Source organism: Abramis brama (assembly GCF_963993115.1).
Source record: "Abramis brama genome assembly, chromosome: 3".
Classification (NCBI taxonomy): domain Eukaryota; kingdom Metazoa; phylum Chordata; class Actinopteri; order Cypriniformes; family Leuciscidae; genus Abramis; species Abramis brama.
The window spans coordinates 9,903,792-9,926,260 of NC_139965.1; the positions used below are offsets into that span (position 1 = coordinate 9,903,792).

General features: G+C 36.1%; 1 protein-coding gene and 1 long non-coding RNA gene across 2 annotated transcripts in view; one reads left to right on the forward strand and one right to left on the reverse strand.

Annotated features, from left to right (window-relative positions):
- Window positions 1–2,663, forward strand: part of LOC311080150 (leukocyte immunoglobulin-like receptor subfamily A member 3) — a 56,862-nt gene extending 54,199 nt beyond the window's left edge. Inside the window, exon 10 of the mRNA XM_084109928.1 lies at window positions 224–2,663. Coding sequence (XP_083966054.1) covers window positions 224–279 — 56 coding nt within the window. The 3' untranslated portion in view covers window positions 280–2,663. The remainder of the gene's footprint in view (window positions 1–223) is intronic.
- A 4,534-nt stretch (window positions 2,664–7,197) lies between these two features.
- Window positions 7,198–8,134, reverse strand: LOC311080227. Its single transcript, XR_014605535.1, has 3 exons — window positions 8,063–8,134; window positions 7,921–7,983; window positions 7,198–7,313 (listed from the first exon to the last, which is right to left on the reverse strand). It is a non-coding gene; the product is annotated as an uncharacterized lncRNA (long non-coding RNA).
- Between the last annotated feature and the right edge of the window lie 14,335 nt (window positions 8,135–22,469).

A 22,469-nucleotide genomic window follows, 5' to 3' on the forward strand; every position in this document is an offset into this window, starting at 1 on the left:
AACTTCTGTCTGACACACACACACACACACACACACACTCACTCTCTCACTCTCACTGACAGATCTGCCTTTACTGCCTGTCTTTTATATTATATAAATCTATATTTTAAACAGATAATAGTCATTCATGAAAGCAATAACTGCAGTAAAAAAAAAAAAAAAAAAAAAAACATAAGACATGTCCGTTTAAATGTTGAAAATGTTTTTTGTGTGTATTTCACAGTTTCAACTGAAGACCAAAGTCAGTTCACCATAACAGAGGAAGAAACTCCAACCTGATATTAATGATCTGCAATAAACGAGCCTGACGAAATACTTTTAAAAACGGGTTGCAAACAAAGTGCAAGTTTTTGATAACGAGACCCTAATCATCTCCGTGTAAATACAAAAATGTGAATTTGTGAAAACAGTGACATCATGCACATGCGTAGGCTATTGCGTGTTTAGTCTATAGGCTTTTTTAAATGAAAGGTTCCTTACAACAGACTCAAGGATGATATTTGTTTTTCGAAGCCCTTGTGTTCAAAGGTTTTGACATTTTCTTAAAGGATGTAAAAGTGACTTTATCAGAGGAGAACATTCTAAGATTGGGATTACAGTGAATGTTTCTGGCTTTGTGAAGATTAAATTTACCCAGAAGACAAAGTAATGATACAGTATTATCAAGATTAACATCCTTAGAATGACAATCGGACAAAAACATGATAGATTATGTAATTTGTGTCTATAGGCCTGTGAGCTCAGCTCGAGTGAACTATAGTAAAATAATGTGTGTGTGCGCAGTCCCGTAGTCTTCATTTACAAAGTCACATCGCCAACTACTTGTCTGGCATGCGTAATACAGCGTTATTAGTCCTTTTTTTTACGGGTCCGTGTGAACAGGGATCATTTTGATAACGTTGTCATCTGTACAAAGAAAAAGCGTTTCTGTTTTTAGCACATCGTTGTCATGTGAACGTACCCTTGTTCTCCAGAGTGCAGTGGAAATCCTCCAGTAGGTGGCGGCAAATCACTGTCAATGAGTGAGTCATTGAACCTCTTTCAAATTAGGGCTGCACGATTAATCGCGATTAGGAAATCGCAAAGGCTGCGATTTTTTTTTTTTATGCGCAGCTTGTCACTGATGTATGGCTCTGTAAACACTGTGAGTTTGAGTCACTTATAACGCGCATTTGAAAAAGCAACACACATCAAACATCTTTCCAAACACGAGAAGCATTTACAGTTTTTTACAATCAATGTTACTATTTTCAGAACCTTGATGTCATTTTTCACAACTCTAGACACAAAACTCACAACCAGTGGTCAAAATGCAAAATAAAAATGCTAACCCTTTTCTCAACTGCTTGGATACAATACACATAAAACTTAGATCATTTGTTCATTCAACAAAAATCACCTGTTCAATATGACACAACTGAACATCAAAGTACTACTATTTCAAAAGGCAATTCACGCATTACATTTCAAATGAGTGTCTATTCATTTCCTTACAATGATCTAACTATCAGTTGATACAACTGCTCAAAATGATAAGTAACTGTTGCATTACTCTTAATGCATAGTTGTATGGAAACAGACAAACAATCTTCCATGTTTAAATCATGAAAGTTTCAAGATAACGAGATTCATTGTCACCAATTAGCGTGGAGCATGAACCAATTAGATTACAATATCCATGGATGTAGCCTAATATTTTATCATAATGCTTCATCAGACACTGCGTCTATGGTCTCAAATACTGTACCACAAATCCACAACACAGAGTTGATGACAATGTAGAAGTACAGTAATCACTCCTGTTTTGTTTCTTACAGTACAAGCAAGCAAGTTGAGGAACACTGCATTTGATGTTTTACAGTACTGTCCTTTCTTTTCTATTTCATAGCTAATTATTTTTGCTTTGATTCAAATAAACCTATGTTGTGATTGTAGTGTTTTGCATCAATATATTACAAACTTTGTTCAATGATTCCTCTGTGTCTGTAGTATTTTCTCTACTACTGCAGTACTTTTACAGAGATGTATTTACTGTACATGTAGTACCATAATGAAACCTGTATCACATATTTTGTTCTACAATATTTAATGATTGTACGAACAATGACACAGTGAAACTATCGGTTGCTTGTGTGTGGGTGATCTATAGTTTTGTTTCAATGGTATTTCACAGTAAATTTGTTTTTTGAACCAATGATTGTGCAAGTGCAAGATTTCTTTAAAGATGTGAATGCACAATGCAATGTTTTGAACATTAGACAGCCTGTGTTACAAGTGATAACCGTTTTGAGTTTTGTGTCTAGAGTTTTGAAAAATAGCATCAAGGTTCTGAAAATAGTAACAGTGATTGTAAAAAACTGTATGAACCTCTTGTCCAACATAAGACAGCATTTAATAACATGTTTTTACTCCAAACTCACTTCATAAGGACAGTTGAGCTCATCCTTCTGTGAGATGATGTGATTCTTACACAGAATAAGGCAGTCGTGTGTTTATTACCAGGGATGCACATAAGTGGTGCGCAGGTGCGCATGCGCTACCCAATTAAACAATGCGTACCAGATGAATTGCCGCAACCCTCATTTGCGTACCTAAGATTTGGGGATAGATAGGTGCGCAATCTGTGGTGTTGGATAGGCCTCAGAACTAGAGATGCGTGGATGGGCTATTATTTCATCCGCAACCGCATCGCAAAACTCATCATCCGTCCGCCATCCATCCGCACCAACGTTTTTGACCAATTTTCAAAACCGCACCCGCCCGCCATCCGCTGATTGGGCAATGCAAGGCGCTGCTGATGACAGCCGCGAGACTAGAAAACTCTCTTACCTCAGAATATCAGCAGTGAACTCCGTCTCCGATCGGCGCACATGGACAAAAATAAATAAATGATTTAAATAAATAAATAGCCTAAATTTAACGAACTTCGGCAAACCTGACCGTACAATATTTTCATTGTAGCCTAATAGAAAACGCATTTTGGCACATCATTTAGGATTTTTCGTTGGTGCGCCATCAGCTAGCCTATGCCTACAAAAGACAGATGAAATTTAATATTAATATTGTCGGTATACACAGCCTAATATTTTACACTTAGGCTATAATTAACCCTTGTGTGGTGTTCATATTTTTGTTACTCAGCCAGTGTTCGTGGGTCTGGTGGACCCGCTGCGTTTCATCCCAATTACAAGCAATATAAACAGCATATGTGGTTAATATTCTCTCTTTACCTTTGTTAGATCACATTTAAGAATTGCAACCTCGTGTGGGAATGGCAGGAGTAGAAACACAAAACTCACTCTTGCACTCTTTCACACTTACACACAATCTCTCTCTCACACGCACGCACACACACACTCATGCACACACATACACACACCCACAACACACACACCCACAACACACACACAGACACACACAAAACACACACCCATAGTGTGTTTTCATTGAAAATGTGTTCTGATATATATTCTTCACAGAAAATGAGCCAAGGCCAATGAGTCTCAGTTTGAAAAAAGAATTAATTGTATCATTTTTCATTTGATAAAAAATGAAAACGGGTCCAACAGACCCGAACACCATACAAAGGTTAAAAAATAGCCTAAACAATCAAGATAGCCTATTTACTTTTTTTATTTATTAAAACCAGGAAATTGGTTAATGAAACATGGATTAAAATTAAGATACAATTAATACAAAACAAAATTTGCTTTAAAGAAAGGCTTTGTGCTTTCTGTTTGAGATCTCTGAAAGTTTGAAAGTCTTTTAGTGCCGCGGCGCTTTCAGAGTGGTCGTGTCCGTAATGGAGAACTGTCACTCACGTAAGATTGTTTTTTCCTCATAAATGACAAAATACTTTTAAAAAAAAGACAAACCATCAATTAAAAAAAAAATAAAAAAAAAAAAAAAATATATATATATATATATATATATATATATATATATATAAAGGATGGATTTATAGCGTTTTGGGGGAAAAAATGGATGGATGACCTTCTATTGCCTTTGTTTTTAATTCTCCTTTTTTGAGTTTGTCACGTAAAGTTACCTCCTTTGCCGGCGTTGCCATCTCTGATAATAACAAGCAGTCTGCATAGACTCGACTAGGCCATATTAGCCTACTGCCTGATAAAAATTTGACTATTTTAAAGTGTGCTCTTTTTTTTTTTTTTTGGATGTAGGTATAGTCAGATAATATATTATGCATCCCTCTAATTTGTTCCTCCCGTGAGGTGGGTTAAGGAAAAAATGCATTTGAAAATGTGAGGACCAAGCAACAACCCCAGGTTCTCCCCTGAGAACAAGACCAAAAATGTTATGTGCACCCCTGTTTATTACTCATGTTTAATAAACCAAAGTGTTTCAATCTTCTGATTATTCAGCAACAGACAGTATGATGCCCAATAGGGATTTCCTGGAATGATGTGTGTTATTGTACTACTACTTCATATTTTGTGTGTGTGTGTGTGTGCGTGTGCGTGTGTGTGTGTTGTAGCAACAATGACATCTGCTTTTCACATTAAGTGAATCATGAGGGTGTTGAACACATCGTCTTTGTCCTTAGGAAGGCAGCTTTGGTTAATTCTTCTCTAGGGGATAATTTTCCAGCGCCCGTGTGGCTGGGATCCCCCCCAGCTCAGCGTGAACTTCCCGTGACTTTACAGCCTCGTGACATTCCAACACACACACACACACACACCATTCATGGAGCTTTTCAGAGAAAAGTACCCCTAAAATGTTTGATATGTATTCCTTTGTTTCTCAAGTGTCTTCACATGCCATAACGGAAATACTGACAATTTTATTGTGTGTTAAATCACACTTTATTTGTGTGTAATTATGCATATGAATGTAACGTTATGTTTCCCCAATCTTTACCTGTCATAATTGGTATCTGTCTGACCGTCCTGTTTTAATTCAACCAGTCACACATAGGAGATTACAGTAAGATGTATTGTTCTGTGTGTACAATCTTAAGAGGAAATATGAATTCTTTCTCTCATAAGACATATGGTCAAAGTAGGCGTGTCTTCTTCACACAAAGAAACTTTTTCCCGCTTCAGATCAGAAGACCTGATTTGCTGTTGTCCAAAAAAGAGGGCGTAAACAGATGTCTTTTAAAAAGAAGAGACCTCCACTTCTCGCTCTCTCTCATCTCTTGCTCTTGCTCTGACCTCCTCTTCTCCATGCGCAGCGCTTCTCCTCCCAACGGAACCAGCTGGACCAGGCCTTGCCTTGGCTTCTCCTCTGGGACGCATACCCTCGCGTCATGTAGAAGCTGCCGTTCTTTGCAACTAAGTTATATATATTTGCCTCTTCCTTCACGGGAGATGAATCTTATTTTCCGGTAAACGTTACATTCAGTGAGCCTTTTAAGCTTTCCGCGACACCGGAAGACACAGCAGAAACAGGACACCGTCCGCGCTTCCTGCCTCAGCATCACTCGAACAGAGACCAAATTTGCAAGTATATTTATATCTGTCTAAAAGCTGATTCCAGGTGTCTCGTGAAATTAGGTTCTGTATGTAATAATTACTAGCTTTTCCCTTCTCTCTATATCCTTCTTCCTTTCTTTCTTTCATTCATTCTGATCACGTATGTTCTTGTTTGGTTAAATGTTTGTTTGTTTTTATTGTTTGCATTTTTATGTACGTTTATATTTGTAGCTCATATAATCTCTCTAGTTTTGCATTTATTAAAATCCATTGATACTTTTCACTGTCTCTGTGTTTGAAAACCCACCTTATAAAGTCAATGAAATTAAAAGATCTAATTAAGCTACAAGCTCGATATTATAGACTACATTGAGTAGTTTTAATTAATAAACTCAGAAAGTTTGATGTTCGTGGCCAGAAGATAAAACTTTCTTGGAGTTGGTAAATACCCCTTCCTAACTGTGATAATCTTACATTTATTCGCTGACTGATGACCAGACCAGTTACGGAACAAGGTAATCTCGATAATTGATAAAGTAAATGTACATGCGATTTCTGAATTATTATGACCATGAGTTATGATTATTAATATTTCCAAAATTCCCTATATCCTTGAGCTAATTCGCATTTACCAAGAGTCGTTTATGTTACAGTGTGTTGCCCTCTGGCCTTAAGATGGAGCAGCATTTACTACCGATCAGCCGTTCTGCACTGACAATCTGCGCATTAAATACTCGCAGCCTTTGCCAAATCAGGTGCGGTTTCAAGCGATTAATCGTGCAGCCCTAATTAAAATCATTCTTTCAGAGATTATTTCATTACGAGCAACTGTTCTCATGCTCTTTACTCTTATTGCTTGCCTAGATCATAAATAAAAATCAGGAACTCAAGTAAAATAATATAAAACTCATATAAAAATCAGGAACTCATCATTGGACATTCCCAATTTTTTGTGATTTTTGTGTTTATAAACCCGTGAAAACTATTTTTGTCATAAACTGTAATAAAAAAAAAGTAAAAAAAAAGGTGTGTATGTGTGTTGTTGTGTATGTTCTTCCAATAGCTTACAATGATATCATGTTGCTTGTTCTAGATCACTCGTCTCAGTAATTAGTAAACATGCCAGTTTTATTCTGTTTCAAATGTTCTGTATAAACAAATTACTAAATATTTTTCATTGTTTTTCATTATAGGGTTTGAGCTAAACTCTGCAGGAAAGTGGTCATTGTATTGCTGTCTATGTGGGGTCAGAAAGCTCTCAGATTTGAGATTTGAGGCCAGCAGCCGTATCACCCTGTAGCCCAAGACTGGTTTCCCACTGAAGCTCAGCAGGGTTGAGTCTGGTCAGTTCCTGGATGGGAGACTCCTGGGTAAACCAGGTGTAACTCACTTCAGAGTATGTACACCCTAGGTTCGTAGGAGCTGAGAAGTACAGTAATAACCAAACAACACAGGTGTAACGTTTTGAAATGTGTAAACTTTTTAGTTCAACAAAATATTTCAGCACTTCACAACAATTGTGTGCACACTACCTATGGGCCCAAAATAAATGTAGAATAAAATAAAATAAAATGAAATGTCCTTTTTGAAAATGTTCCTTGGAAATTGTTCTTAGGGGTCCCAGAGTTCAATCCAGAGTTCGAGTCCGTTAGTCAAAAGGGGGATAGTCAAAGTCAAGGGTAAGTATTCGAAAGGGAAAATCTCGTTGGTGTCGGTTTGTTTTTTACTGACACAATCCTACCACAGGCTTCCGGAATGCTGTGGTGAAGGTTCACAGTTCATTGGAAAGGCTCGCCATCTATGGTTCAATGGTTCACCTGGTATGATCCAAGGACTGGAGCTTCTGGAGCTTCTGCTCGCCTCATGAAAAGACCTGACCTGTATATAGAACAGGTTCAGTCCAGAATCTATGATATCAACTGGTTCTTGAAGTGTTGTACAACATTATATTACTGTTCGGAAAATATCATAGCATAGTTCACATGAAGAAAACAATAGCTATTTTAACTATTAAAGTCAGAATATACCATTTTAACCTTATGTCATTACAATGAAATGTAATTATAGGGACACATTGTACTAATGAACTTTTTCTCTCTGCTTTTAATCCCTTTTTACATAGGATTTTTTTTAGATTTTGAATAAAAATAAATGAAATACAGTTTTTAATTGAAAACCATTTGTATGAATTACAGCATTTGCTGATTTAACCACTTTAAATAACTTAAAGTGATATTTTATATTCTCCTGTATGTAACTTTAACCTTTAGTCACATATATACCACAAAGTAAAATGTTACGAGAGCATATTTTTGTAATACTTGCCAAATTAGTTTACATTTCTCTTTAAGCCATGAAATAAATGTATTTTATCATGTTACATTCCTTCAAAACAACAGAAAATGTTTGAATAATCTCTAATTGGAGCTAGCATTGCCGCCTCGTGGTTTTTCCACACACACAATCATTGAACACCTTAGCTTACCAAGAGAGGATTTTCAGTATGAGAAGCCAGGACAGATAAAAGCGATGGATGGCTCTCCAACTTCTAAAACAAGGTATACAGGTGTTTACATAACGAACTAAATCATATTTAACTGTCAGCAAAAACAAACAGGTTTTCATACCTTTTCTTCTCAGTTTTTTCAACTCGTGGGAGAAACCGAAGCAGTGCTCCATCTGATTTTAGCGATGTGAAGCTAACGGAAGTATTTTAGCGCGCTACTTCCGGTTTCCCACAAAATAAAATGTATTTTTCAAAATAAAACCCCCATTACTCATAAACGTGAAGTATGGACAAATAATGATACAATTATGATACAAATACAATTAACTGGTTAACCTCTTTTTAGGCGGGTTACATCGGCTTCTGCTGGAGAAGTGTTAGTGAGGCCAGTAGGGGGCGCTGCTCATCCTGGGGTCTATATGGGTCCCTAATGCCCCAGTGTAGTGATGGGGACACTATATGTCAAAGAGCACCGTCCTTCGAATGAGACGTTAAACCGAAGTCCTGACTCTGTGGTCAATTAAAATTTAAACACTTCTCATAAAGAGTAGGGGTTTAACCCCGGTGTCCTGGAGCCAAAGTCCTTCCATCGGCCCTTATCAATCATGGTGTTGGGGATTGCCCCACTGAAACTGGTGGATTATATCATTGACCGCTGCAGAACTCTGGTCAGGGAGTCGGAGTCATCAGATAGTTAGTCGTTTATTGTACAAGAGTGACCATACACATAAGTGTACTTGAGGTAGTCTTTTGTCACAAACTTTCTCTTGCACATAAACACTGCACATGAATGCGTGCACGCGATATGATCGCTCAACTGGAGTAGCTTAGTGAATAGGCAATTACACTGAACCCGTACGTGCTGAGAACGCTGCACTACGTTATTTGCGTACAACGCAACTTAAAATATCACACATGCAACCAACTTAATATTTAAAGGGACAGAATTCACAACACATGGCCTCCTTATAATCCTCATCCACTGAATCGGCTTTATCACTCTCTCTCTCCTCTCCAGCTGTAGCTGGTGTGTGTGTGTGTGTGTGTGTGTGTGTGTGTGTGTGTGTGTGTGTGTGTGTGGTGAGCGCACTGGTGCCGTTGTACTGTGGCTGTATCATCACTGGTGGTGGTTGAGGAGATTCCCCTGACTGGGTGTACAGTTGTATAAAAAGCGTTATATAAATGCCTCATTCATTTCATCAGAAAGATCTTCATTTGTGTTCCGAAGATGAACGAAGGTCTTACGGGTTTGTAACGACAAGAGGGTGAATAATTAATGACAGTAACTTCATTTGTGGCTGAACTAACCCTTTAAGGGAGAATATGTGGCTCTTAAAAGAGTCTTTGGGTTCCCTGATCAGACAGCCGAGCTGCTAAACACATTTATGCTTGTGTGAGGGATGATATTTTATGTGGATACTAGAACAGGCCTTAAAGGGTTAGTTCACCCAAAAATGAAAATTATGTCAGTAATTACTCAACCTCATGTTGTTCCAACCCCGTAAGACCTTCGTTCATCTTCGGAACACAAATTAAGATATTTTTGATTAAATCTGAGAGCTGATCACTCCTCCGTAGGCTTCTATGTGATTGAAACTTGCTGGCCCAGAAAAGTTATTAAAGAGATCATTAATATAGTCCAAGTGACTACAGTGGCTCAACCTTAAGTTTATCAAGCGACGAGAATACTTTTTGTGCGCAAAAACAAACAAAAATAACGACTTTATTCTACTATTCATTTCCTTCTCTCTGGGCTTCGAGTTAGTTTACGTAGTGTTTTTGCGTAGCGCGTCTGTGTTGCACGTCATCACGCATCACACACATGACAAGCGTCAACCAATAGTGAGCCTACGTGGTGACGTGCAACACAGACGTGCAGCGCAAAAACACTACGTAAACTAACTCGACATCAGTAAACACTGCAACAGTATAGTCAGTCTTAGCAAAGTTTAAGAAGAACATTCACGGACAAATTAAATATGAATTGTGTAAGAATGTAATTTAGAAAATGGCATAGAAGCAAATCCTAAAAGTCTTAATACAGTTATGGAGACTTATTTGGTGATAATAAAACTAATATTTTGAAAACTATTAAATAATGTGAAGAATGTTGAAGAATATTCTAGCATTGGCTAGAAGGAAAAATAACCAAGAGATAATGGTAATATAAGATAAAATAATGCATGGATAGGAGGCTAATTCCTCCTACTTGTAGTAAGAGTGAGAAATGAAAAATGATATAAAACGTGGGTTATTTTTAAACATCATCCTAAATATCATGATGAAATTTAAAATGAAAATAGACAGTATTCCTTTTTAGAGAAAAAAAAAAATGTGTGCACATACTTGGCAGCAGAAACTAAGAGTGATATTAAATCACGAATATATGATGATGGAGCATGTAGGCCAATAATATTTAATGAGAGTCACATCAAATTTATTAGGATTATGGAAAATATTGCAGTATCTGTTATATTAAAGTATTGTAATATGGAGAAAGTAGACTAGAAAGACTAGAAAAAAATGGGAGAGAAACTGGACAAGGATAGTCAATCAATTTGTAGAAGAGTTGAGAAAACAACTTAAAGTTAATTTAGTATGTTTCCATAACAAACAAAAAGAAATGAATAATTGAAAAATTAGCTCATTATGAATAATAGGTGCAAGTAGACATATTGTAATGTTGACCTGATTGACACTCCTGGATGCAGGCTTATCATGCAGGTGTTTGAGAACAGCAAGAGAGCAGATGAGGACAAACAAGCTCTCATTATGATCCATGCAAGAGCACCAAATGGCCTTGACTGAATCTGGAACCCTTCCAAAGAAGGGGGCGGAAATAGCATAAGAAGTCCTACATAGTTTGTATATGCCTCTTATTCAGTCACAAAATAGACTGTACAACAAGATAGACTGTGATAGCAAGAAATGGCCGCTCTGCATCCAGGGGCGTCGGACTGGGGGTAAAACCAGTACTGATTACCAGGGCCCCAAAGGGAGAGAGGGCCCTTGAAAAGTCTGGAATATATTTTATGTTACCTAGATATTTTCATTTCCTAATTAAATTTCATAATGAATGTCAGATGAAATGTAAAATTAGTGTATTGGCTGAATAACTTTGTTGATTGACTGACTGGTCCCACCCCTTGCTAATGCGCCAAATGGTTTAGTCCATCTGCACGCATTTTGTTTATGTTAGTTAGTTCAGCATCTGGAGGAGCGCAAACTTCTGCTGTAGAAATGTCTTTCTCAAAGCAAGGCAAATTAGGCCCCCCAAAATGAAAGGAACGACATTAGAAGGCAAGAAAACAAAATGAGGGGAAACAATTGGTAACTGACTTATTTTCAAAGAAAGGTGAGCACAATCTAGAACACGAAATCTGTAGTGCTAAACTGCTTGAATATCTCCGCGATCGTTAGTGCTAAAAATCAACTGAGGCAACCCACTGAAAGAGCAGAACACTTTCAGATGATCATTTGGTTATACATGTAATCTGAGGTAAAGGCTAAATAAATAAACTGTACACTAACAATGCTGTTTGCACAACACACCATTATAATAGCCTAAATTGAAACCTGTTTAATTTTAAATTAATAGGCTATAATATCTAAAATTAGGAATAATTAGCAATTATATAGCCTACGTTGAGTGTTATATACAAAAAAAAATTGTAATATCATTAGCTTAAACTTAGTAACCACAGTAATCACTCTCAAAAAGGATGTGATAATAACACATTTTTTTGTGTTATGGCTATTTTAACACATTTTGTGTAATTTTAAGTTGATCATGTGTAAAAATAAAAAGAAAGAGAGAGCGAGAAACAACACAGTGTGTCCAACACACAATGGGTCTCATTCATGAAACACGAGCAGAACGAATGTTTGTGTAAATCGTGTGTAAAGTGGTTCTGGCGTAAATTTTCGGATTCATTAAAATGTTCGTATTTCCCAAATGTTAGTTGGTACGAAAGAAATCTACACCTGCTCCCAGCCACGCGTAAATAGTACGTTTAACATCCGAACGTTTTGCTCATTAATAAACTGCATTTTAATTCAACGTAATCGGCTACATATTTACACAGCATTTTGAAAAAGTATTATATATAGTAATTACATACGGTTTTTCTTTTTACTTGTATTACGAGAGCCAGTAATAGCATCTGCAAACGGAACACAAGTCCACAAGTTTTTTTTATTTTTTTATATTCAAGCTGTTTTTTTTTTGTTTGTTTTTTTACAAGTCCGCAAGTTACAAGTGTTGCAGTCAAGCTTCATGTCGAACCATTTTCTTTTCACTTCTGGGACTGTTCGATTAAAAGATGAAACTCCTTTTTTTTAGGACCTGATACGCCACTATGTACGCTTGAAAATAAAATGTGGCGTTTTGAATGAACTTCTGATAATAAAACTTCAATTTCTGCATCTGAGAAATTTCTCTTCTTCATTCGCTTTTTTTTTTTTTTTTCTTCCAAAATTATACATGTAATAATACAATAGCATTCGCTTTTGAGAAGACATGTTGAAATCCTTCGTTTCGTGTCATAATATGATGCCCATATATAGCTGTCAGTCGGTTTTAATTGGCGGGATTTATGGTAATTGAGAATGAGCGTGCACGCGCGTCCCATTTACGAGTGATTGGAATTCATTAACCCACACACACATTTCACTATCAAATCTGACGTTTACGAAGTATTTGTGAATCAGGAGAAGAATTTTCGGGAATGTCTCTTTACGCGCAAATCACTCACATATTTACTCGTATATTTACGAATGTTTCATGAATGAGACCCAATATGTGTTAACTATCATCCAATCACATTGCTGCAACGTCACTCAGCGCCTCAAGAAGCAACTTCAGCAAGTTCGCGCCATGGATAACTTGGATGCACACGTCAGGTATTTGGATTTATGGTTTATTTGAAATTGTCAAATATAAATGATCAAATGTATTTTATTATTGTTATTTTTTTAGACGGTCAAATGTGCATTTAGTTAGCGACCTCAACTGTGTACGGGTGTTTTCCGTAGACGCAACAGCAGTTGAGGCCTTGAGGCAGCAACCGCATCTGATAGTTAACATTAGTGCTTCACAAATGATTTTTATTTCTCCTCATATAACTTACTTTGGTAGGTTTGTCCCTCACTTTCTAGAGAGAATTCATTTTTAACGAGCTTTGTTTTTCTTTGTTTGATTTGTTGCAAATGGCATGATGTCTGATAAAACGCTGCGCAGCTCGTTAACGAGTTTGATAAAGTGGTAACGTTACCACTTTCATTGCTATCTGTCGCCTCTCTTTAATTAAACAACAGAATGTATTGATGTTTTGTTAAATGCCCTTAAATAATAACATGATTTATCAAGGTAACGGTAAAAATTTGATTGACTTCGACAATCGAGTCACCATCTCAAAAAGGATGTGTTAATTTGACTATTTTAACACAGTTTGCGCATTTCGTGTACGTAATTGACACAAATTGTGTAATAATAACACACTGGTGTGTATAAAATTAGCAGGAATAACACATTGTTGATTTAAAAGTAACACAAAATGTGTTGTCCTCAACACAGGTTGTGTTTTTTTCAACGTCCTTTTAAGAGAAGCGCCGATCCCGGGGGTGCTCATGGTCTCGCGCACCCCCGGGATTGGCACTTCTCTTAAAAGATAAAAATAAATGAGAGTACATTGTAATATACAAGACAAACAGATTCAGAATTCGGAACCGCGTACTAGCACACTACTTTTAATTAAAAAAAAAAATGTTTTACCATAATATATGGCAGAAATAGTAAAAGTAGTATGAAGTAACGTACCAAATTTAAAATGGACGACTGGTTTTCGGAGATTAAAAGATTGCTTTAGGTTTATCTCGGAAGTTTATTATGCTAGTTTGATGTTTTCATAAATAAATAGATAGTTAATTCTAACACTGCTTGTTAACTACTCTTTTACATTATGAATGTGAATACTATGTTTAATCAGTACATAACAGATTGGTGTTTTTGTATGCCTTTTTGCAGCTTCAAATAGAGAAGACACTCCGAAAACACTAGTAGCTGTACTACTTGATGAAAAGGAGATATGCAAAAAATTGCAGCATCTCAAGAGTGCAGCAGAAATAATTGATGCTTCCAAATGTCTCCTCCCCTGTTCTGCTGAGTACCACCGAATTTTAAAATTTAACGCTGATTTTAATGAATTTATTGACACCGACCTAACTGAGAAAGTGGAAGCCTTGGACAAGTTTCAAGTTTTGTTTAAGTCGATTAAGAGAAGTGGATCACATGCATTGGTATGTAATTTCCCTTTTCAGTAACATAACTTATAATAAGTGACCTGTGTGTCATGCACTATTCAGACCAGAAACGGACAACTTTATAAATTAAACTTATCCATTGATAAAATGATGACTTTAACCTTTTTGTGCATAACATAAGAGTAAATGCAGTTTAATTTTATTTCAAATCTTTATTATTGTACTTCTCCTTGTTACATGTTGTCCTTTGAGGATGAAAGATTGGATGTAGATGCAGCCAGTCCAAGTCATCAACAGAATGTATGTTCATGGAGGTCTTGCGTATACATAATTACAAGTAATATACTTGAACATATTTTAACTGCCTTTTTTTTTTTTTTTTTAAGGTTGCACCAAAGAACACACATGAAGCTGGTCCAAGTAGTCAACAGACGGTTTGTATAATTGAGTGCTGAAATAACAGCACTCTTTTCATTATTTGTATCACTCTGTTGGAATTTGTTTGCCCATTCCACGGAAACTAAGTCTGTACACTTGTACAGTACATCTGTACGTTTTGCCAGATGTTGACTGTCTTTATTAATGAGTGAATCATTCATCAGTTCATTCAAAACTGCTGATTCATTCAGGAGCAAGTGAGTGACTTTGAGTAACTGAATCACTAACTCATCTAATAAGAACTACTTTGTGCTTTTTATATTTCCAGCATCATTGTAATATAATTGATGTAGACACAATGCCAGCACTAATTGAAAGCAAAGGTCTGAGTATATATAAGGATTATGAAGCTTCAGGAATGCTTTCAGAGACCTCAAGAAAGCTCCTTGTGAAGATAGGAGTCAGTGCGCTGGTGGAACACAGTGGATTGTAAGTTTACAGTTGAGAAATTAACTAAAACAACTGTGAATGCGATAACGTATAAAGATGTTGAATACTTTGAAAACACACTGATTACTTCTAATAGTTTGAACATAATTGGGGAAAACTGACTGAATTTGGTTCCTGTATTTTATTTTAATGTATTATGTATGAGTTGAATTGGGTAATTTTTCCATGTTATGTCTTTATTTTGCTTATAGTTACCCTTGTAACGAAGAGAAACGATGTTGGCAGAAAGTGTGGTAACACTGTTTCCTTCTCTGAAGATCAAGATGGGAGAAGAGAATAAAGGATTTGTAAGTTGCACTTATTAAAACACACAAAGCCTACTTTAAATAAATGCAAATTGGAATAGTAAGTATGTGTAGTATGTTAATTAGTTAACAGGTTACAAATCAATTGAAAATTTAGTGACTGTAATTGTTTTTTTTGTTGTTTTTTTTTAAATTAGAAATATTAGTTACAATAACACCAAAAGTACATCCACTCTGCTGGTTTGCTCATCAGACATCATGGGTTCTTGTAAAAGTTACAATTGTTATCCTCCCCCTTTCATCCAGGAACATTTCTATGACCCAGTATCCCACAGTGGATTTATTGAGATGCGACTTCGGAATCTACGGAGGAAACTTCATGATGATCAGCGTCGCTACCAGCGCAAACGTAGTCGAATCAGTGATTCCTCTGGAGTGTCTATCACTTTGGAAATAACTGCTGAAGGGGAGGAGGAGGAGTCCTCTCGGGAGTGGACGACTGTGATCAAAAGGATGAAACCATCTCCAGAAAACCTCAATACCATCAAAACTGGCATGGAGAAAACATACAGTAATCGCAGGTTATGGGTCGCAAACAAGTCCCCAACAGTGAAAGAGATTTGAACAATATCCTCGATTTGTAGACATGCCATACTTGGTAAGGACTTGTTTTGCATGGCTTTTCCTTATAGCTAGGTATGAATAGACTTGTTAGCAAAGGGACATGGCTGGTAGATATTAAGTCCACATGAATTTAAAAAGGTTTTTTTACTTTGTTAGTGCACAATACTAGTCTTATGGTGAAAAATTAATCTATGCAATTTATATATTTATAAAAAAAAGTTTGTCTTTGTTAATCTTTAGTCATAATCTGGAATTTTGCTTTCCCTCTGAAATGCTGTTCCTTCTCTTACAATATCCTTTAAAAATCTTTTAACCACTCCCCTCCAATCATCAGTCTGCTGCAAGCTAGAGATTAAGGTGCACTAAAATCAAGCCCCACCACTTATTTTTCTTCATTCAGTTTAATTCAAATCATAATACTGCTGTATATATATAATATATGTACTGTTATTCATAACCTGGAATGGCCCACAATGCCTCTCTGAAGTTAAGATTGCATAAACTTGACTCGAAAAGACTCCATATTTTGTGAACATACTGAGGAAACACAGTAGTGTTGTAATTGTGTATTCTATCCTGTGTTGTAGCTTGACACTGAGTTTGGAAAAATGTTTCCTGGGAAGGCTGACCTCTTTCTTCGAAAATGGGAAGGAAATATTGTTCCAAAATTGCAAAAGATGTCCACAGAGAAAAATCCTCTGGTCATGCCAGCTGGTAATGAGAGTGAAGGTAGGCTACTTTGCTCGTTCTGTCAAAATGTTTTTCTTTCAGTGAGCACCATTAGTTTTAGTAGTTCAAAGAGTTTAAAGTCAGCCATTATACCAGCCATGAAAAATGTCATTATATTTTGTGTTTTTCTATCATACTACAGATTCATGTTACAGAGCTCTTCAAATTCTTATTACATTGCTTCCCCCTACTGCGTCAGGAAGGAGCAAAGGGTGGGCCAAATGCAGTACAAAGTCAGCCCTTGCTTATCTCTTGGACATTAAGCCGGTAAGCAACTTAATTGTCCTTTTATGTTAGCTTTATTTTTTTTGTCAGTTTTCTGTACAAGCACTTTGTGATGTTATTAAATTATATGACTCTGATTTGCATAAAATTATATTGTTTTAATTTTGTTTTGTTGTTAGGTATGCATGATATTAGATTTTTGCAGATATTTTTAAACTCATTTTGGCCAAGTGTCTTAAGGTTATTTGTGTATTTTCATTTTATTTATTACCGAATGGGCATTAAGGACCCAGGGGAGGCTGTTTTTGCTTCTCACGGTAGTGACTGTTTACTCTATCATGCTGTATGTTTCATTCTGGATGTACATTCTCAAATTAAATGCAGTGATCCAAAACTATGGAGGTAAATCAGTAGCTTAACTCGAGAGGTTGAAAATCTGAATGTGAGAAGAGAACTTGTCATTTTAACATTCGTATTTGTAAGTTGAAATTTACACTCACAGCTCTGATGTGAAAAGCTGAATCTTTCAATTTTCACACACAAACAATGATCAAAACATCCGTGTTTTGAATTGGAAGCTGTATATTAAGTCACAAATGTGTAAAATGACATACACAAATGTTTACGACATTTGCACTTTACTTCAGTTTCGCTGCACAATGTCAAGTCGGCACTTACAACCTCTCAGATCTGGCAGTACAAGTTCAAATCCTAGCGCTCTGACTTTTGCTACTCCTTTTGCGGTATTCCTGTTGCAAAAAATGGAATTTATAAAATGTACTTTTATTTTTACAGGCTGGAACCAGCATCTCCAGCCTCCTGGATAATTCCCAGACAATGGTGGAAAGCCATCAACCCCACATTGTCTGCTTGGGAGTCCCAAGTTGTTCTACAGCGCAATACATCATTGTGGCCGAGAATGACAAAGTCACCATTCCACTTGAGGATAACAGTCTGACGTGTGCCATCGACAAGCTGTTTAAAATGTATTGGGTTTGCAATGTAGAATATCCTGTCCAACTCGCATCTGTCTTCAGTTTCTTTGAAAATGTGTATGACATTCCTTTCTCTGGTGGGAAGAGATCTAAAGTTGTGGAGCTTATTTCAAAGCTTCAAGCACTTTCCTAAATTGTACCGCCATGTACATATGTCCGAAGTGCAAAAAATCAACTTCAAAAGACATCCGGAAACTTTTAAGTCATCTTAGGCATGTCCATGCACTTTCTGATGGACAGGATTATACAATTGTTTGTAGTCAAAACAACTGTCAACGAACATACCATAACTTCAATTCTTATGCTAAACATCTAAATAGAGACCATGCTCAAGCTGCAAACCCAGTACATCTAGAACAAGACTCTGACACTAGCATGAGTGAGAACTTCTCTGCTGCATCTTGCTCTGCTGCTGTTGATGTTCTAGAGACTAATGTTGATGGCTCCAGTAACTGCAGCACTTCTGACTACCAAAGCTGTGCAGCAGCATTTGTTGCAAAAATGTACTCCTCTTCAAATTGTACCCTGACCGATGTGCAAAGAAGCATCACATGCACAAAAGAACTACTCTGTGAAACCCTGGACTGTTTGCAAGAGAGAACCACATCTCTGCTCAATCGTTACTCTATACCCAATGATGAATTGCAGACCTTGATGAGAGATTTTGAAAGAGGACGAAATATGTTTGAGGAAGTTGATACCCCCTACAAAATGACCAAGTATTTTGCTGAAAACCACTCTTTTATCAAGCCAACAGAAATCTTCCTTGGAAACAGAGGTGACACTGCAAGAAAGCATGGTAAATTAACTCAAGTGTTAATAGCAGATACATGTCAATACATATCTATTATTGATACCCTGAAGTTTCTTTTTGACAATGAACAAATGCAAAAGCTCTTTGTGGATTCAACCGAAATTGATGGTAAATTGCGTGACTACTGTGATGGCTCACATTTTACAAATCACAAATTGTACAGTAGATTTCCTCAAGCTTTACAAATTCAACTTTATTTTGATGATTTTGAAACAACAAATCCTTTAGGCTCTAAAACCAAAGTTCACAAAATGTGAGCAGTTTATTTTTGTGTGAGGAATTTGCCTGCTAGATTTAACTCGTCTCTTGAAAACATCCACTTATGTTTGCTTTTTAATTCCATTGACAAAGAAGTTTATGGTTTCAAGAAAATATTTGAGCCATTGTTGGATGATATTAAATTTCTTGAAACCAGAGGGCTAGAAGTTCAGATAAATGGCCAAAGTTCAGTGTTATTTGGCACAATATGCTTATTTACTGCTGATAATCTGGCCTGCCATTCACTTGGAGGGTATTTGGAGAGTTTTGCAGCCAACAAATTCTGTCATTTGTGTCTAATTGACAAACATGAGATGCAGGGTATATTTGATGACGATTGTTTGGAGTTGCGCAATGAAGTTAATTACAATGAACATGTCATGCTTAAAAATCCTAGTTTAACAGGCATAAAAGCAGACTCTTGCCTAAACTCTCTAGAGTACTTTCATATTACTGACAATGTCTGTGTTGACATTATGCATGACATTTTAGAGGGTGTGGCTCCACTCGAGATCAAACTAATGTTACAACATTTCATCTATGAGCAAAAACTTTTCACTTTAGATCAGTTGAATGACCGAATGATTAGCTTTGACTATGGTGTGACAAACGAGAAAAACAAGCCTAGTGCCATTCATAATCTAAGAACATCAGAGAACCCCATTAAGCAAAATGCCAGTCAAATGTGGTGTCTCATCCTTTTTTTGCCTTTCCTGATTGGAAATTTTATAAGTGAAGGTGATAGTCACTGAAAATTGTTCCTTCTCCTTAAAGAAATTTGTAGTATCATTTTTGCACCAGTTGTCACCAAAGGATTAGCTGTATTTTTAAAGCAGCTAGTTATTGATCACCATAATTTGTTTAAGACTCTATATCCAAACAAATCACTAATACCAAAGCATCATTTTATGACTCATTACTGGCGAATGATGCTAAAATTTGGCCCACTCTCTAAATTTTGGTGCATGAGATTTGAGGGAAAGCATGGTCCTCTAAAAAGACAAGCACAAGTTGTATGTAAGTTTGTAAATATAAGTAAGACATTAGCCTACAAGAGTCAGGTTCAGACTATGTTTCATTGGAAACTGGGAAGTCCATTAACAGAAAAAATTACTGTCCCAAATGTTTTTCCAGTCATGGTTGGATCTTTGTAAAAAAGTGTTCTGTTTGTTGAAAACATGAGAGACTTTGTCTATGAACTTGACGCATGTAGCACTGTTCATGTTTCTCACTTTGTTGGTGTGTTCGGTCAGACTTTTCAGACTGGTTGTGTACTTGCTTTAAACTGTGACTTAAGAGAAGAGCGTCTCTTTGGTGAAGTTTTACACATAGTTCCACAATGTGAAAAACAAATTGTTTTAGTTTTTCTTAGAGTTCTATCACAAATGTACTTTCACCCACACTTGTGTGCTTATGCAGTCCAAAGAACAACTGAGTACAAAGTGATTAATTTGAGCAATGCTGCCGATGTAAAACCTCTTCACATGATTTCCTACAAAGAAAACCTTTTTGTAAATCCAAGATATAAAATTGTTTAAAAATGTCTTTATGAAATTCAAATGACTTGTGAATGTTGACGTTGTGAAAATGTAGCAGTTAAGTTTTAATAAATACATTTTTTTTTTAAAATACTTTTTTGTTATGCGTTCATTTTAACTGGTCACAAATAGCACATCTATGACACATATTGTGTGATTTAGTACACATTAGTGTGTTAAATATTTTAACACACTCCCTGTGTTAAGAACAATAACACACTGGTTGAGTTAAAAGTAACACAAAATGTGTTGTCCTTAATTAGACACACAGGTGTGTTAAGATATAACACAGGTTGTGTTGTTTTTAACACATCCGTTTTAAGAGAATGTTGAAAGGAGGTTTGAAATGTGTGTGCACACATGACACATTATCAGGCTACTCTAAGCATTTACAGTTAATAGTTATTACGCTATAAATATCTAGGTCTACAGATTCATGTGTGCAGAGGCCATATTATTATTATTATTTATTTTTTTGAGGAACATGGGGGCCCATCAGGAATGCCTATGCATAGGGCCCGGGATCTTGTGCTACGCCCCTGTCTGCATCCACCAGCACTGAGACCTTAGCTGGGGTCAGTTAAACCTTTTGGTTAAATCCTGGTAAATATTATTACTTTAATGATTTATAAAAAAAATAAAAAAAATAAAAACCGTAGAACTAAACGGACTATTATGAAGTGGGTGTTTGATATTGTAAACACGAATGTACTTATGATAAAATGTAATAATTGTATGTCATCTATAATGCCAAGTGTTTATGGTTTTTACTGACTGATAAATACATGTTGATTTAAGAAAACGAAATATATTATTGTAAATGAATAAAGAATATTTTAATTGTATTATGTGAAAAGGTATTATACTATAGTAACAAACAAATCTGGGGTTAGAAAAGATTATACCTTTTAGATTTAATTAAGGAGACGTTTAGGGTGAGAACTCCTGATAAGACGATTTAATTATTGGCTTAATTTTTGAGGATTTAAAATGTGTGTGATGCCACCAAATACTGATGTAACAAAGTGTGAACCTTATAATGGGGATGTAAAGATAATTTATAGTAAGACATTACTGAGAATAATGTTGTTGTTTTTGAAATATTCTGTGACTCAAAACACTTCTGTTTAGCTATGCATTTACTGAATGAGCACTGTGCCACTGTTCGTCCGGCTGTACTGTATTTTATTTTATTTTTCTAAACCGTTTTAATTATTCTTATTTCTTTTTATTATTTTAATTTCTTCTATGTAAAGCACTTTGAATTGCCATTGTGTATAAAATGTGCTACAAATAAACTTGCCTTGCCTATTTGGATTTGCTCTTTTGAACAATTGTTAGAACCCTGATCAAACTCAAATGCCTGTATATTTCTAGTAATCCTGAAGATCTTGAGTTTGTTCTGGTGTTTTTCATTATAGGGTTTGAGCTAAACTCTAGTGGATCTCGAGGGCCAGATTTACCCACTGGTTTATTTAATATAACATCAATGCTCTTTAAATGGTTGGTTCACCCAAAAATGAAACAAAATGAAATCACCATCATGTCGTTCCAGAACCTGTCGAACGTTGAACCCAGAAGCGCTGCAACTGTGGGTGACTAATTAATGGCAGTAACTTCATTTGTGGCTGAACTAACCCTTTAAGGGAGAATATAGTGGCTCTTAAAAGAGTCTTTGGGTTCCCTGATCAGACAGCCGAGCTGCTAAACACATTTATGCTCGTGTGAGGGATGATATTTTATATGGATACTGGAACAGGCCTTCAGCACTAAGCCATGTTTACGTAATAAATAATGCAACCAAAATTTACATCGCAAATATGGAAACATTTGTATTTGTGCTGAGAGTTGTAGTTTAAGTTTCACTTCAAATAAATTTGTTTGACTTAATATAGCCATAAATATAATTTAATATATAAATGTATATACATATCTGTAACTTTGAGCTATT